Source organism: Eucalyptus grandis, chromosome 6, assembly GCF_016545825.1.
Source record: "Eucalyptus grandis isolate ANBG69807.140 chromosome 6, ASM1654582v1, whole genome shotgun sequence".
Classification (NCBI taxonomy): domain Eukaryota; kingdom Viridiplantae; phylum Streptophyta; class Magnoliopsida; order Myrtales; family Myrtaceae; genus Eucalyptus; species Eucalyptus grandis.
In genome coordinates, this window is record NC_052617.1 from 37712808 (window position 1) to 37728141 (window position 15334).

At 38.8% G+C, this 15334-nt stretch overlaps 2 protein-coding genes across 5 annotated transcripts; one reads left to right on the plus strand and one right to left on the minus strand.

Annotated features, from left to right (window-relative positions):
- Positions 1-145: 145 nt before the first annotated feature.
- On the minus strand, positions 146-7395 carry LOC104449568 (tRNA pseudouridine(38/39) synthase). Of its 2 annotated transcripts, none has more exons than XM_039314206.1 (16): positions 7195-7395; positions 6943-7002; positions 6562-6658; positions 6004-6076; positions 5501-5546; positions 5020-5184; positions 4012-4096; positions 3437-3539; positions 3206-3266; positions 2944-3074; positions 2611-2728; positions 1644-1767; positions 1308-1415; positions 1138-1221; positions 610-721; positions 146-526 (listed from the first exon to the last, which is right to left on the minus strand). In XM_039314206.1, exons 1-15 carry the CDS (start codon positions 7267-7269, stop codon positions 648-650), a joined length of 1404 nt encoding a protein of 467 aa, XP_039170140.1. In that variant the 5' UTR covers positions 7270-7395; the 3' UTR covers positions 146-526; positions 610-647. The 2 variants fall into 2 exon arrangements, with proteins under 2 accessions (XP_039170140.1, XP_010062062.2); XM_010063760.3 differs by having other exon boundaries at positions 5020-5130; positions 7195-7394.
- A 2124-nt stretch (positions 7396-9519) lies between these two features.
- On the plus strand, positions 9520-14984 carry LOC104449569. 3 transcript variants are annotated; one of them, XM_010063763.3, is made up of 9 exons: positions 9520-9773; positions 10377-10428; positions 10927-11000; positions 11154-11255; positions 11615-11758; positions 12566-12617; positions 12958-13031; positions 13763-13852; positions 14708-14984. In XM_010063763.3, the coding sequence occupies exons 1-9, from the start codon at positions 9523-9525 to the stop codon at positions 14754-14756; spliced, it is 888 nt and encodes a 295-aa protein (XP_010062065.2). In that variant the 5' UTR covers positions 9520-9522; the 3' UTR covers positions 14757-14984. The 3 variants fall into 3 exon arrangements, with proteins under 3 accessions (XP_010062065.2, XP_010062066.2, XP_010062067.2); XM_010063764.3 differs by having other exon boundaries at positions 9521-9773; positions 14713-14984; XM_010063765.3 differs by lacking the exon at positions 14708-14984 and adding an exon at positions 14279-14565 and having other exon boundaries at positions 9521-9773.
- The last annotated feature ends 350 nt before the right edge of the window (positions 14985-15334 follow it).

The following is a 15334-nucleotide window of genomic DNA, read 5'->3' on the forward strand; positions in this document are numbered from 1 at the left end:
CCAGTGGTTTCCCGGGACTAACTCTTTCGGATAACGCTAATGTCATTTCGTGCGCAACGATGACATTATTTCGATTGGGATCGTGCATTGACGACATTCTCATTGATTCGGGTACGCCAAATTGTATGTACCCAGCAGAGTCAAGGATATGAAGCTTTCGCCATGGCACGCAATTCTTATAGATTGTAATGCATATAAGCGAGGTTTTTCTAAGTGAAAATCACAGCTTCACAGCACCGGACAATCAATAGAAGAAAGCAAAGAATTTCGCATGCCCGGTAGGAGTATTAACAGTATGTTGCATTTGACAAACGTGCCGAGCTGAGATAACCTCTTATGAGTGCAGTGTTGTGCGACACTTCAAGAGCATGATTACCAAATTGGTAATATAGATCCCCAGGTACTTTTGCTTGTAAGGTATTCCAAGATCAGGACTACGCGAGCCTTCACCTTTCTACCATTGCGAGTTACTGATCCACTTGCAAAGAATGACCAACCACCAGGCATTTTGCGACATAGCACCAGCCTGGAGGAATAGATGGAGAATCAAGTAAAAATTAGCTGCTTCGCCAGAGCAAATATTTCGATTCACGAAAATGGTACACATACCGCACAAATAGTAAATGAGAGCATCTCCATTTGACAGACTATGTAGATTGGTCAGAAAGCTCACGAACTTCTGGTTTTGGGTTTAATTTGGCACGCCGCTCTTCATAAGATGCTGTGGCAGAATAAGGGTAATGAATCAGTAGAATGCCTCATTGTTTTCCCACCCCCAAAAGAAAAGCACAGAAGGAAACCATACACACGTCTCTACCCCTCTGGCAAGTGAAGGTCGATGGGGGAAAATGAGCTTAAATTTACGAAGATAATCCAACTATATTGCAGCCCCATAAAGCAAGCAAATATAACATAAGCCACGCCAGGATCCCAATTACAATAGTCCTATATTGAGTTCAAGAGTCCTAATGAAGCATTTTTCCCCCTCCCCCTGGTGAAGAAATACAGGTACAAGCCAGGTTTTGCAGAAAGAAATATGCTGAGCACAGGAAGTATTAAAAAGCACTTCACGTCAGAGCATGACACCCAGTTTCAAAAGCAAAAGAACATAAACTTCAGCAGTATAGGAGGACTTACGCTCGGTTGGGCGCGACATGAGAGAAATATGTGAGGCTGCCTTCTTTTTAGGTTTGGTACTCAATAAGCTCTGATCTGAGAAACCTGAATATGTTTTCATCAATGTAAATTAGCAAAGACACTTAGGTTCATATTAACATGGTTTAAAACGGAGCATTGCTTCCTCCTACCATGTTCCTGAGGCAAGCAAGTTAGAAGAGCCTCATAAGCCATTGCAGCTTCGAGTTCATATGTTCGATAGCCATCCTCCAAGTGCACATGTAATGCTTGCCGAGCATCTGTTTTGAGATCATCAGCATCAATACAATTTTGAAATAAGAAAGATGCTAGCAAGCAAATAAACTAAGATGACTTAAAATGAACACAATCGATAGATAAATGTTCAAGTAAATCACCATTTTTTTTTTTCGAGAAAGAAAATCTATGAGGAGTTGTACCTAGAGGACATTATCAAAAGCACGAACAATTAACTAAGATGAATAGATTTTCTTTAATGAAGCAAGTACCTGAGGAACAAATAAACCTGACACCTTCAAATTCACAAGATTGAAGAACTAATGGCATTTCTGGAGCCATGGTGTATTGCGGCTTTCTTGGTGTCCCATCAGTGTCCAATAAGGCATCCATTACCTATAGACACAAGAATCAAAAGATTATGTCTGCTAAACAGCCAATGAAGTGATTTGCTTTGCAGCCAACTCTGTCAATGTAACCGACGCTCCTAATTTCTGATTCCAACCTGAAGAGTTTCCAGGAAGGTTATGCTCTCGTCACATGCAAAGCAATTACCTTCAGATGTATAGGAGAATTTTCAGTACAACTGATCAATTTGTCAAAACAAAAAACACTCCTCTTTTTTCTCATGACGCCTTCACCCTATTTTGAGTCTTGTATGCTTGGTCTGAACGCTAGCTCTTACGTTTAGTAAGCCATGTCTCTTTAACAGCTTGTACATGGGCAAGCATGTGCATGCATTACTTAATGCCATAATTAAAGACTTCAAATAATGTCAACTGATCCACCGCATTTTAGCTACCTTAAGCTAATTACATCTCAGACACTTCGTGGTTGATAAATTCAAATACTAGCTTTCCAATTAAGTCAGTATTTTACTGGTAAATCCAGAGCTAAAAACTAAGATCTGACATTGCTGCCTTCAATTTTTAATAGCATGTTTCTTGCTCGTGCCAATTAGTGTTAGCAAAGCATTTGAACATTACATCTTTATTTTCCACATGCCAAAAAACTGACTCACTAAAAAAGGATTAGTTTGTGTCAACATATGGTTATGCAGATTGCACAGTGTCATCTCATATAAAGCCTTTTCTCCGTAATGTCTTGTCCAATATTGGTAGCCCCGTGCATTTTGTTGCATTAACTAATAGATATCGAACAAACTATCTCTCACCCATTTCCTACGTTCGACTTATGGTAACCAAGACAGAGAATGGCGAAGTATCTTATATTACGTACATCAGGAGATTCAAGACCTTGGCCAACCATAAACATCACAGCAACCATGCAACGAACTTGGTGCCACAAAAATGCACTGCCCTTAATTTTGAAACACCACAGTTCATTACTTTCCAACCTGCATAAAAGGAAGTTCATTAAAATCAGAAAAGACACTGCAAACTAGATTGGTCTTACTAATATAATAACTTGTACATGAGAGAAACTGGCCAAAATGAAAAGGCCCTTTTTTGCCTTTTGATTTCTCTTTCGTCATACCAACAAAAATATAGATGCATCTTTGCATCTTTTCTTAACTTATAAAGATCTCAAAAAACATCTACCAGAACCAACCTCTTATCACAAGAAGAGAGTTCAAAGGATGTTATATGACGCTTGTAGTTGTGGACATTAAATGCATCCATCTTACAAAAATTTCTGAAATCATGATCCCCAACAAACTTTTGGCCTGCACTCTCCATTGCCTAGCATAAAAACAGAGAAAGGACTTCTATCAAATGAAATGAAATAGTCATAATATCAAATTTTTGGTTCAAAATCAGCATAAAGTAGTTTATGAAATGAAATAGTCATAAACTATAAAATGAAGAGATACCCTAATATCCAAATTATCTCTCCAAAAGAAATATTTGTACTCCCTGCTCATACAGCTAAACCTGCAAGATATTGAGGAAGACAGAATCATGTGAAAAGGCAAACCCCACCTACGTTTCCGCAATCATTAACATTAAAAAATCAACAAATTGGAGGCACCTCTAACGCATTTCATCAACAGAATCCCATCATATTGAATCAAAATAAAGTACACCATGAGAAGGAAAACAACCTTGCACTAAAATCAATTGGAACAGGACACCAGCCAGTTACTCGGATATCTTTGGGTAAGACTCGATTCAACACTCTCACATAATCAATTTCCGCGTCTAAGACTGACATATAAATGAAAGTAAGCATCATATTAAACATGATAATTTTTCATCATAAATAATTCATTGCAGCAAATCAAATAAAGTAAGAAACTGTAATGACTGCATAATCCCAACATATATGCAGTTGCTGCAGAATACCCTGCTAACTTGGAAATGCTAACCACTTAGTCTGAAATAAGCCACTTTTGATTAGGAAAGCAGTGTGATGTGTACACGTATGTATAGGAATATGTATATTTAACAGATGCTTTATTACCGTACCAGCAGTTTAGTTCCAGCTTGGACATCAGCCTTGCACAAAATACACCGATTTTTAACAATTAATCTTTTCTCTTTAATGGTTCTGTAGCAATTGAATTGAGTCACAAATTTCCAGTGAAGTTCAAACTTCATCATTCAAAAGCAATTTAAAGACTCATAGCAATAAAATAGAGCTCAAAACAATTAAAGATCAGTCACTCAAACAACATACCATCTCTATCTATAGAAAGTCCCCAATTGTTTGCATCATCTGTGTTCTTAGGTCGCAGGTTTGATCGTAGAAACAGGGAAATGACCTGCATCAGAAAGCAAACAATAGCCTACTCATGATGCACCTAAGAAAAGAAGCAAACAGGAGATAATAGAACAACAACATGAATCATAAAAGAAAGCCTACTGCAAACAAAATTATCCTAGGTAAAATGACAATTGATACTAGACACTTGTCCACGTCATAAAACCTTCTTGTATCTTGTGGTGGCATCTCTATCAACATTTCAATCATCTTGCAAAGAGACTCCCAGCTATCAGAACTCTCGCTCTTTGATACTTTCTCATCTCCAATTCACATCATTGCTTCTCTAATAAAAATTCACTTCAGAACTTGCACTCCAATTACAATATTCTATGATCTAATTAACACCCAATCTCAAATTCCTTGAGAAAATCAAGCTTCACATATTGCTCCTAACTGATTCTTATACAGTAAGATTATACTCAACAAAAGCTCTCGCGAAAGGAACATCATCATGAATATTCACAGTAATCACATCTATCACGAGGATGGAAATATATGGTTGTTATAAGGAAAAACTCTGATAATTGCCCCATGTGCCCATACTTCCACAATTGCATTTTAGTAGTTAAAAGTACTAAGTATTACACATGCAACAGTTAACCATCTTTTTCCAGAAGCCCTTAAACATGTTTCTGAGTAGCCTTGTCATCTGTTTTTCCAAGTTTAAGAAATAATCAAAAATTGCAAAATACAACTGAGATTGTGCTCGTCTACTAAATATAAGTTGACACGTGTTTTTGCAAGAAAATGCTCGACATTTAATACAGGTTGAAACAAAGACCCACATTCTCTCTGCAAGGAAATGGTGATTGCACGGAATAGTGAGCCAATGATAAAACCCAATCTAGCGTCTGTGAACAAAATAACAATCTACTGATCCATCAAGATACTTAGAAGCGGAGTAGCAGTTTTTGAACTTACTTGTCCAAAAGATGAAACTCCTTTGTCTGTTCTGCCACATCTTGAGTACTGTGACTTTTTCTTGTCACCAACTAAAAGCTTAGTCTTCTCAAGAGCTTTAAAAATTTCAGACTGCATGACACCAAAATCAGTATGATGGGATTCGGATCGAAATGAATTAGGTGTCTGCCAAGAATGTCAAAAATGTCAAAATGGAACATCTGCTGATTTTAAATCGATAGCATCCATGATTTAAACATTCGCATTGCACAATATTAAAGAACTCTTCCGTGTATCTTTGATAATAAGCAGAAACTCAGTGACTTTGCTTGCATGGTACAAACTGATCTACGAGTGTACCGAAAGATAGGTGTTCTTACTGAAAACATAAATTTAAATCTTACGAAGAAGTAGAACCCTCTTTTATAGCACATATTTTCCATTAGGCCCAATGCTGAAATGAATGAAAATTTTGGGGAGAAGATGGAATGTAGGACCGGACCTCGACAGTTGGATCCAATTGTGCTTCAGAGGCAAAACCATAAAACCTGTAAGATAAAGCAAAAATGAAGCGACTTCATTGTGCCAAAGGAAAGCTAAAGTACATTCAATGGCCTAAGGCACAACACATTCAGGATTTCATATGTCTAGGAAATTAGTCAGACTTGCCATGTGGTGTAACAGAAAATTAATCACATATTTCACGAATCACATCCACTACACATTTACTTGTGACAGATTCTGCAACTTAAGAGATTTCTGCAGTGACACCCTAGCATTTCATTTTTTTTTAGAACATGAATGCTTCCATAGCAGAAATATCCTCAAATTATTAATAACAGCTAAACTTTCACAATTTCTAGAGTATTTTATATTCCATGCTGCCTCTTAAGAACAGACAAAATCAAGACAAAGGGAAAGATAATATACTACACCAGATTAAAATCGTTTTATGATGCAACAGTTGCATTGTATGACAAACGGTACAATGGCTACAGTCTGTACCTTTGCCCAAAATACATCAATCTTAGAGCAACATATCGCCTTGGATGGTGTTCGAGAATTCCTGTTTTGAAATCTGCAGCAGGAGGTATCACAACATTCACTAAAATATGGCTGCACATTGAAAGAACTTTAGCTGAACAGCATGCTCATCTCTATGGAAACAGGGTTGTAAGAAATTACTAACTTGAACCCTATAAAACTTAGTATTAAAAACTATTTGCACAACAATATTGATGCTTTGATTATGTCTAGTTTTAGCGCTTAGGGTCGCTTGTTTTTCTTTAGACTGTTTGGAGTCACGACTAACACAGCCTGCTATGCAACTCCACGAAACTTCAGCACTATAGTATCCTGTAACCTCGCAAAATTTGCAAGAAGGCCACTTAATTATAGTTTGACTTTTGAACTTAAACCGTTCCTCCCGTTCCTGAAAACCGACTGACCTCACAAGTCACTGAAAAAACCCTCGACTGGAACTTGAAGAGAAATAAACATACAAGATCTCGGTGGTTCAGATTAAACGTGCAATTGGAGCTCAAAAAGTTCGACCAGTAGCACCTTTTTTCTTCCTAGTCTTCTTGTCCATTTTCATCGATTTGCCATTCCCATCGACTGCTCCGCCTCCGTCTACGACACAACCAATCTCGTCTTCCATCTGCACAAAATGAAGCAATAAGCTCAAGTACATCGCATTCAGCACGGAACATTGAATTTCGCTTATCCCCAATATGCGTGGCCAATAACAAAGAAGCGCCAACCAAAAGATGCATGCATTCACTCAGACCACCGACAAACAACGCACGCCCAACTCAAACGCGCGCTCGACCCAACACCGAAACCAGCTTCGGGCTGCTCTAAAGATATCAAGATTCATTCGAGAAGTCGTAAAGACGGTGAAATCCTGTCGAAAAGTGAAAAGGGAGAATCGAAATGGCTCACCTTTCGACAGCAACATCCAGAGAGTCGAGAAGAAAGTTCCGCGTTCTGCTTCTCCAGCTCCTGAAATGCAATGGGGGCAGGCAAAGTCGCGAAACCGACAGAGTTAGCAATCGAAACTCCCACACGCACGTGCGGGGTACGCACCGCTCGATCGAGTTACAGCTTCGAGGAAATCGCGATCGAATTCTAAATAGAAAGGAAAGGAGGAAGAAGCGTTTCCAATGGCGCGCGCTAGAGAGAGAGAGGAGTTACGTTGATTGTCGTCTGGAGAGAATGGATGTGGGAGCGAAGGGCGTCGACTGAATCTGCATCGGGCGACGTCGACATTGCCTCTCTCCCGCTTCGCGTCGCGGCGCTCGACGTTCTGCTCCGCGCTCGTACTCCGGCGAGGCTCTCTCGAAGGGTTTGAGGAGGAGGTTGGAGAAGGATCCACGGCGGACGCTACACGAAACAATAAAATTAAATAAAATAAGGAGGTGGAAGAATAGAAAAACTATACCTTACCACAGATAATACCACAAAAAAATTTCAAACCCGCGTGATAATTTTTTACTAAAAATTTACTCTTCATTGATTTTCGTTAAATTGAATTAATGCCATAAAAATTCATAACGGAAGCTAAAAATCCAAATTAAACTAAAAATCTAAATTAAATTCAGTAATTTAACAATAAAATTTAATGAAGATTAATTGTGAGTAAATTTATTATTAATTTGATATACTGATTTGAAATTTTCAATAGTAAAAAAAAATTAGTTTTGAATAATTTTTTTATTAATTTGGAGTTTTTTCGGGATATTAATCGTAAGTAAAGTTGAATATCTTTCAATTATTCGAGAATCTCACATTTATTCGAGCTTGATATTCTTGCAATTTTAGTCGTTCTTAAGATTGTCAATTGCACATTTCATTCTTGGCTCAATTGCAAATCTGTCTACTTTGAGCTCAATTGAATTTGAAATCAAGCAAAACAAATGATACTCGAAATCTTATTTCAGACATAGGCATATAACTCCATCTCAAGCTTGAAACACTACGTCAACTTGACTACACTCGATTACCCGTCCCTTCCTTATAATTAGGATTTAGGATGAGAAACGGCCTTTTGAAACCATTAAAACGACACAAACCAAAGTGATTTTGGCTTCAAAGTCGAATCGAAGCGTGTTGTTTGATTTGATTTTATGCTCCGTTTGATTCTCGAAAGGTATGATGGTTTATGTTACCTATAAACATGAATGAATGAATGTATTTTCATTAAATAAAAATTGTTGTCTAAGTAAAAGAAAAAAACTGTTAGTGATTAATTAGTTTACGTGATACAGAGATATTTTAGAAAATATATTTTTCAAATTCTCGGTTTTCGCGAAATAAATCTTATTCATTTTAAATTTCTTTCTAATTAAAGATTAGAAAATCCACCCGATATGTGAGAACTCCAGCATTCATAGGAAGTGGCTGCCCTCTCTGCCTTTGATCATGACCATAACACCTAGGCAATCTCAATTCTGTTTGCTGGTGCTGGTGCCGCCACCGCCACCGCCACCACCGCCGTGGTGCACCATCCATCCTCTAATATCTCTACGACAACCATTCAGCACATTGATATGAGCATTTTTTATTCGACTTTGAGAAAACGTCATTGAGAAAATGCAAATATTTTTGGCTAAAGAGATTTTTTGAAATGTAAATAATGGTTGGTAGATTATAATTTTAAAATGCATTGAGAAACAACTCTAGTTTAAAAATACCGCTAAATAAAAACTACATTTTGGAAATGACTTTTACTCTCTCTCTTTTTATAAATTTTTTTTAATAAAGTTTCAAACTATTTTTGGCTTTGGGGCTCAACCGCCAATGGGCCAAAACAGTCGATTGGCCGAAAGCCAAATTTGGTCACCAAATAGCTTAATTTGAGGTCGCATGTAGGCGATGATTGCAATCCCCAAGCGGCGGTTGCTTGGGTCGCACAACTTAGGCCAACAGTCACATAGGTCACGCGAACCCAAGTGACGGTCATCGGGTGGTAATGACCCCTAGGCTGCAATCACTGAGGTTGCGTGACTCCTCAAAAGTGACAGTCGTCGGCCTCCATTTAGCTCCTCCACGCAAACCACGAAACCATGAAGAAAATAAACAATTAACAAGAGGTAAAACTCGCATTTTGAGAGTGCTACTTCCCGAAGAATTTCTGAACTTGCCTTGGCCTAAGGGCTTTTAAGCCTTTTGGAAATGCAATTTCTTTTTGCTCAATTTCGGGGGAAATTCCTCAAAATTGAGCAGAAAATGAACCAAACACTAAGCCTATATAAAATGCCGAACCAAATGAAATCGATGCCATGTCACAACAACGATTTAATAGCGGTTCACATGCATTTCCTCGAAAGTCGAGCAAAAACGAACCAAACATTATTTACATTAAGCTCTAGAGCTTTAAAGCCCATCTCAGGTGCAACGGTTTAACTGATGTTTACTACACGCAAGGGGGAGGTATCCGGAAAGCTTGCAAATCGGGTAAAAACGAAAATGGGCGACGTGGACTCAGCCTGCCCATGTTTTCGGTCTCTCTCCTGGACTTCCATGCCCGATAAGGGCCGCCAACTCTCTCTCTCTCTCTCTCTCTCTCTTTCTCTCACATCTCTCTGCCTGTTCATGTCGCCTGCAAGTGAAGATTCGTCGGAGCAAGAAGGACGAACTGGGCATATGGCGGGGTCGGCGGTCGCGACGGTTCTGAAGGGTCTCTTCCTGGTGTTGGGTTGCTTCATGGTGGCCACTCTCGTCTACACCATCGCCGTCGATGGCCTCCCCTTCCGCTCTGACCTCCTCACTCCGTAATTCTCTCTCTCTCTCTCTCTCGTGTTTGTGGTGCCTTAGTTATGCCAGCATGAAGACCGCGTTTTATGCATGCGTTTTAGAACGTGGAAAGGACTCGCACGCCTTTGTCGAAGCCAACCTCGTTTGCCGGTCCTTCAGTTTGGAGGACGAGGGAGGGAAAAAAAGAAGAAGACAATTTTGTTCTTATGTCCTATCCTGGACTAGGAGAGCTGCTCCTCTACTGAACCCAAAAGCATATTGAATGAAGAGCCTTATTTTTCTGTCGTCGCTGCTCGATGCGTGTGGGAGAGAGAAATGAACATGTGAAACTCTTCAGCTGACAAATTGTCTGAGATGATCAAATTCCCCCTTTTTGCCTTGCCCAGCTTTTGTGTAGTTTGAGATGATCCTACCCAGGTGGTCCTTGAGAGACAAATATTTTGGGTTTTAATCCTTGAGAGAATGACTTCTAGATGGTTGGTCTGGACTAGTATTTAGTTCTTGCATATTTTGGTCACAGCTCGAATTATCGATCACTTGATCTTGCAAAATCTTTCTTTACTAGAACATGCCTATGCAAAACGTGGATTACTGATAAATTTTTGCCCACTACATTGCAGGTGGATGGCAGCGACCTTGGTTGACTACTACATCAACGTTGTTCCGCTTGCGGTATGAACAAATTATTTGTCTCGGCCATTACAGATCACACCTCTTTACGCAACTTCATCAATTGATAAGTTTGAAAACCAGCTTAACTATAACACCATATAAGAAAGCTGCGAGTGTTTTATTACATAAATACATATAGTTAAGCCCAGTAATGTTCAGGTAATGCAGTTTCCTGTCGCATTGACCAGCTTCTAGGAATAAGAAAAACCAAAACATGGTACCTGATGTGTTTGCCGGTAGTACTTTCCAGTTTTCACTGACAAGTTTTCATGGGATCAAACGGACCCTGATTTTATATATGTTGGAAAATTGACTCAAAATTGCATGAACCTGAAAGCTGACACTCCAATAATGCTGTATAAGGAACTGGTGATTGCACGAATTCAATCTACTTCTATGTCAATGCAAGATGATATATTTCATTTGTTGTTGAAGCTTTTTTTGTATGGAGTTCTGTGAAGAATTTGCGGTGCATGCTTACAATTAATATGTCTTCAGGCTTGGGTTTGGTACAAGGAATCGAACTTTTTTAGCGCTTTACTTTGGACAGTGCTTCTTATCTGCCTAGGCAGGTATGACTTAAATTCTCTCAACAGGATTTCGGCTTCTTATTTTGTAGTTGCAAGTGGCACAAAAGCCGCTTTAAGTTGTTTTAACTGGAAAAATGCTTTCGATTAATTTCTCAGCTGACATTTATGTGCATTATGATGTGACTCTTATCTCAGTGTCACAACATGCTTCTACATTCTTTTGCAATTTCTCAAGCTCTCACCTCAAGAGTCTTCACAAGATCCCATCTACCATGTTCTGCTGCAGCATTCCAGCAAGTATGTTTGCACTCCATTTTATTATATCATTGTTGTTTCTACGGGATTCTGGATACAGTACTTTATGGAGACATTATGAGCTCATGGTTTCACCGGACTATGGTAAACGAACAATTTTCTGCTCTGGAGCTATAAATCTTAAGAGTCTTTCAGACATTGCCTAGGTTGCTCTCCATATTCAGTTTTAATAATTACTAATGTGCCCAACCACTCCAAAATTATGCTTTCAATTTTGAGCTGCAGTCTCTTTCTTGAGGAGAACAACAAATGGAAAGTTTTGATGTGCTAATTCTGTCATTTCCAACTATGATTTTGGGTGTGCTGGAATACCTTTTTATCTGAGCAATTTTTTTCTTCAGGGATGGCATAGAACAGAATAAGCAGCATTTTCCAGTGATAATTGCTAGAATCACTTTCATTGTCTTGGGTTGTTTGATGCTGGCAACTCTTCTCTACACCATCTTCACCGATGGTAGCCCTTTCCGGAAAGAACTTTTAACTCCGTAAGTTAATTGTTCTGTCTTCAATGGGTCTTTGTCATTTGGTTCCCTAACATTTGGAGTTATGTTGGAGAAGGTATTAAAATAGGTTGTTTTTTTTACTATGTCATGGTGTACTATGAGGAATACACATAGGATTATTATAAGTGCCCATGCATATTTTTCTTTTCATGTATCTCAAAAACAGGGTAGGGACTCGGCAGTTTTTGGTTTAAATACCTTTTGTTGCATTAGTTTTCTTACTTATTCAGCTGCTAGGAGCCGCCATTTTTTCCCCTCATATATACGGTGTGTAAATCATCTCAAACTATACTAGAGTGAAGTAACGTGTCTTGGATGCTGGTTTGAAGAATATCACTGTTCATGGGAAATAATTGTTGGGTTTTGGATTAGATATGCGAGTTGTGAGTAGGAAGAGTTTACTGCTTTAAAAATGTACCTTTGACCCTAGCAATATGTTGCCTACTTCTCTTTTTATTTTGTGGTGTGCTGTGCCCTGCTTATGCCATATATTATAATTGTCATAGGAGTATCTTTCGCTTGCAAGAAGCAACCTCTCCGTTGGGATATTAGATTGACGTTTTAAGTATGGAGGTTTCTATGCTTTTCTTTCTGAACTTTTATTCTTCAATCATGAGATCATGCAATTTAAGCAGGTCCCCATGCCAGGACTGGACTCTTTTTTTTAATATACATATATAAATATGAGGGGGGCCTACTTCTTTCATTTGCATCTGAGTCAGGTTTTTAACATGTAAGTATATTAGTCTCTATCCCATGAATGTACTGAATGGTGCTATCAATTTGCAGGTGGATGACAGCGACGCTAATTGACTTCTACATCAACGTCGTCGTTCTTTCTGTATGTCTCTAATGCTTATGTTGGCTAACTTTGGTGCATGCAATTTTTTTGACTCATCTGATAGAACAGAGGACATACATAAAAAGGACTCTTTGTGTCTGGTAGAAATGGATAGGACGATTGTGAAGTGATATCATATGGTTTCATCAACTGTAGAGTTTATCCTTCATAAGCTTATGGAACCATTGCCTGCAATCATGCCTATTAGATTTGAGAGCAGCACCTTTGATTTTAGACTCCCACAATTAGTTCTTGTTTGATGGCTACAGTTTGGGGATGAGACATTTGTCTTGTTTTACCCTGTGTAACTCATTTCTATTTCGATCTCATGGTCTTTCAGGTTTGGGTTGCTTATAAGGAATCAAGTTGGCTTAGTGCATTTGTGTGGATCCTTCTCTTGATATGCTTTGGCAGGTAATATATCCATATTTACCAAGTTTATGTTACTGCTATGAGTATTGTCCAGAACATCGAATTGACCGGTTAACAAGAATAAGAGAGAACTTTAAAGTTGTTGGATGATTATTGATCATATTATGTGGTGGTACTCGATTGTCTTTTTTTATCGTTTATATGCCGATGAACAATGACAAAGACCACCTACCTACATTTTCCAGAATTCTATTGTAGCCCAGTGATGCTGTATCCGTACCTAAGCTTCAAAAGTCATACTTTATCCTTCCCTCTTGCGTCACATAGCGCAAGCAGCGGCCTCTACTTGATATAACAAACTCTCACAGGCTTTGTTTAATTTGTAATATGATCTTCTTGGCCAATGCTTAGTCTAATGCGAGCTGTGTGTGAAATTTTCCATACGTTTCCACATGACAAATTGAAATGGAAGCGGGATTTTGAGGACTTAAATATGCTATTCAGCCTCTTGGCACTTGCATGGACATCCTGCTTGGACCTTGTTAGTTAGTAAGACCTTGGGCAATATACCAAAAACCTGAAAATGGCACCTGTCATGATCATAGTCCCTTGTTGTCTTGCAAAACGGACCATACTAGTGGTCATTGTTCATAATGGACAATTTGGATATCTTCTGAAATGCTCTAGCTATCTATTGTGTTTTCAATTCGTAAGATGTCAAACTGAACCTTTTTTCGGTAAGCTGCTGACTTTGTTTAATGTTTCTTGTGCAGTATTAGTACATGTGCCTACATAGTACGAGAACTCTTCCAGCTTTCTTCCCAGGATCCACTCTACTTCGTCTTGTTTAACAATGGTTATAGGTATGTCAAATTGTCTTTGCATTTTGATTTCAGTTCTGTCAGTGCTAGTAGAGAATTGCAATCCTTCTGTCCAAAGATATGATTCTCCAGAGTGAGTTGCCATTGATATCTATCTGATATCCCCAAATGTTTGGGAAAAGGCTTCCTGGAAACTTTTCTTTGGTATTTTGGGAGAATGCAGCTTCTTTTTGAATTTCAAGAAGGAAATAATGGAAGGAGTAATGAGAAACATACTTTGGCCAAAACCAAAAATATTTAAGTAACTTGATCTATATTGGCATCCCTTTACCTCGGGCTTTGGTCATATTATATGGGGTGAACAACCGGAATTGCCTTTTGGTTTGCCAGCATTGGCACTCCTAATTCTCCATGCTTGGTTTCTCTCTTTATTGATACTGTTAATTAAGTTCCACACAACTCATGCAGGCATCCATGATGTATTCTCTGGTTACTCCGGCTTTTGTGTAGTTTGCCATCAACTACTTCACTATAGTTTTGATTGCTAAAAGGAAAACATGATGATCATGATGCACAGATCAACCAGACACAAACAAGACTTAGTTTATTCCCCCGATAATTTCTGAGCATGACAGCAGAAAGCTGAAAACTGTGGTTTCTGCCATATCATTGACAATAGCTTTGTCATACCATATTTGTTCAATGGAAAATGGAAGAACATGCTTATCTTAAATATCATTACTACTGAATATCCATGCTTCCTGTCTCCTTTTGTATAACTGAGTTCAGCATAGTTGAGGTTTAGCTAACTAACTGTCATGGCATGGTCAATATATTTGGAAGTGCTTTTTTGCTATTTTCTCCTGAGGAATGAGGTGATTCAATTGGAAATGCTAGGGCAGAAAAAAGGTATGAGAGAGCTTCGCATGAAAAGGAGCACGGATGAGTGACTGACGAGTGAGGTACTTGTGGAATTCGTGTTGAAGACAGTTGGCCACAGGAGGAGCCAAAAGCTTCATTTCTTACTGGAAAGTTTTTATGCATAGCGATGATGCATTTTGAAAAAACTGACACTGTAAATATTCTTTACACAAGCTGCTTTGAATGGGAATTTCTACTACTGATGGATTGAATGTGGTTGCCAACAAATAACAAGTGTTTGTCATTGCTTAAATCCTGCTCGAGTAGTCATCTGTTTTTGCCAAAAATGTTTGAAGCTGTAGAAGTGCCGTGCAATCGGCAAGGATTGTTCCAAGATGAACTCCATGGGAAGGCACGGTCTCTTTCTGTACGAATGGGGATGTACATTGTCTACTTATTCTTAACCCTGAGCGATTCATCAAGCTGCTCAAAAACCGGCTCCGGAGTTGCTCTGAAACGGGTCGGTTCTGACCACACTTTCCGGGCCTGGTTTTGGTAAGTAATCATGAGGCAAGTTTTGAACCTGGGATGGACCGAGAATGGCTTTTCATCAAACAAATGAATGAAGTGTCACATCGACTGGAATTCGAAAACGAAGGATTT

Excerpts from the sequence above, each read along its gene's own strand:
- LOC104449568 (XM_039314206.1), bottom strand. The coding sequence starts at position 7,269 with ATGTCGACGTCGCCCGATGCAGATTCAGTCGACGCCCTTCGCTCCCAC. Across the intron at positions 7,003-7,194 it reads CTCTCCAGACGACAATCAAC|GAGCTGGAGAAGCAGAACGC; the intron begins GTAACTCCTCTC and ends ATTGCATTTCAG. Across the intron at positions 5,185-5,500 it reads AATTGGATCCAACTGTCGAG|ACACCTAATTCATTTCGATC; the intron begins GTCCGGTCCTAC and ends CATTCTTGGCAG.
- LOC104449569 (XM_010063763.3), top strand. The coding sequence starts at position 9,523 with ATGCCCGATAAGGGCCGCCAACTCTCTCTCTCTCTCTCTCTCTCTCTT. Across the intron at positions 11,256-11,614 it reads CTGCTGCAGCATTCCAGCAA|GGATGGCATAGAACAGAATA; the intron begins GTATGTTTGCAC and ends TTTTTTCTTCAG. Across the intron at positions 13,853-14,707 it reads TTGTTTAACAATGGTTATAG|GGCAGAAAAAAGGTATGAGA; the intron begins GTATGTCAAATT and ends TGGAAATGCTAG.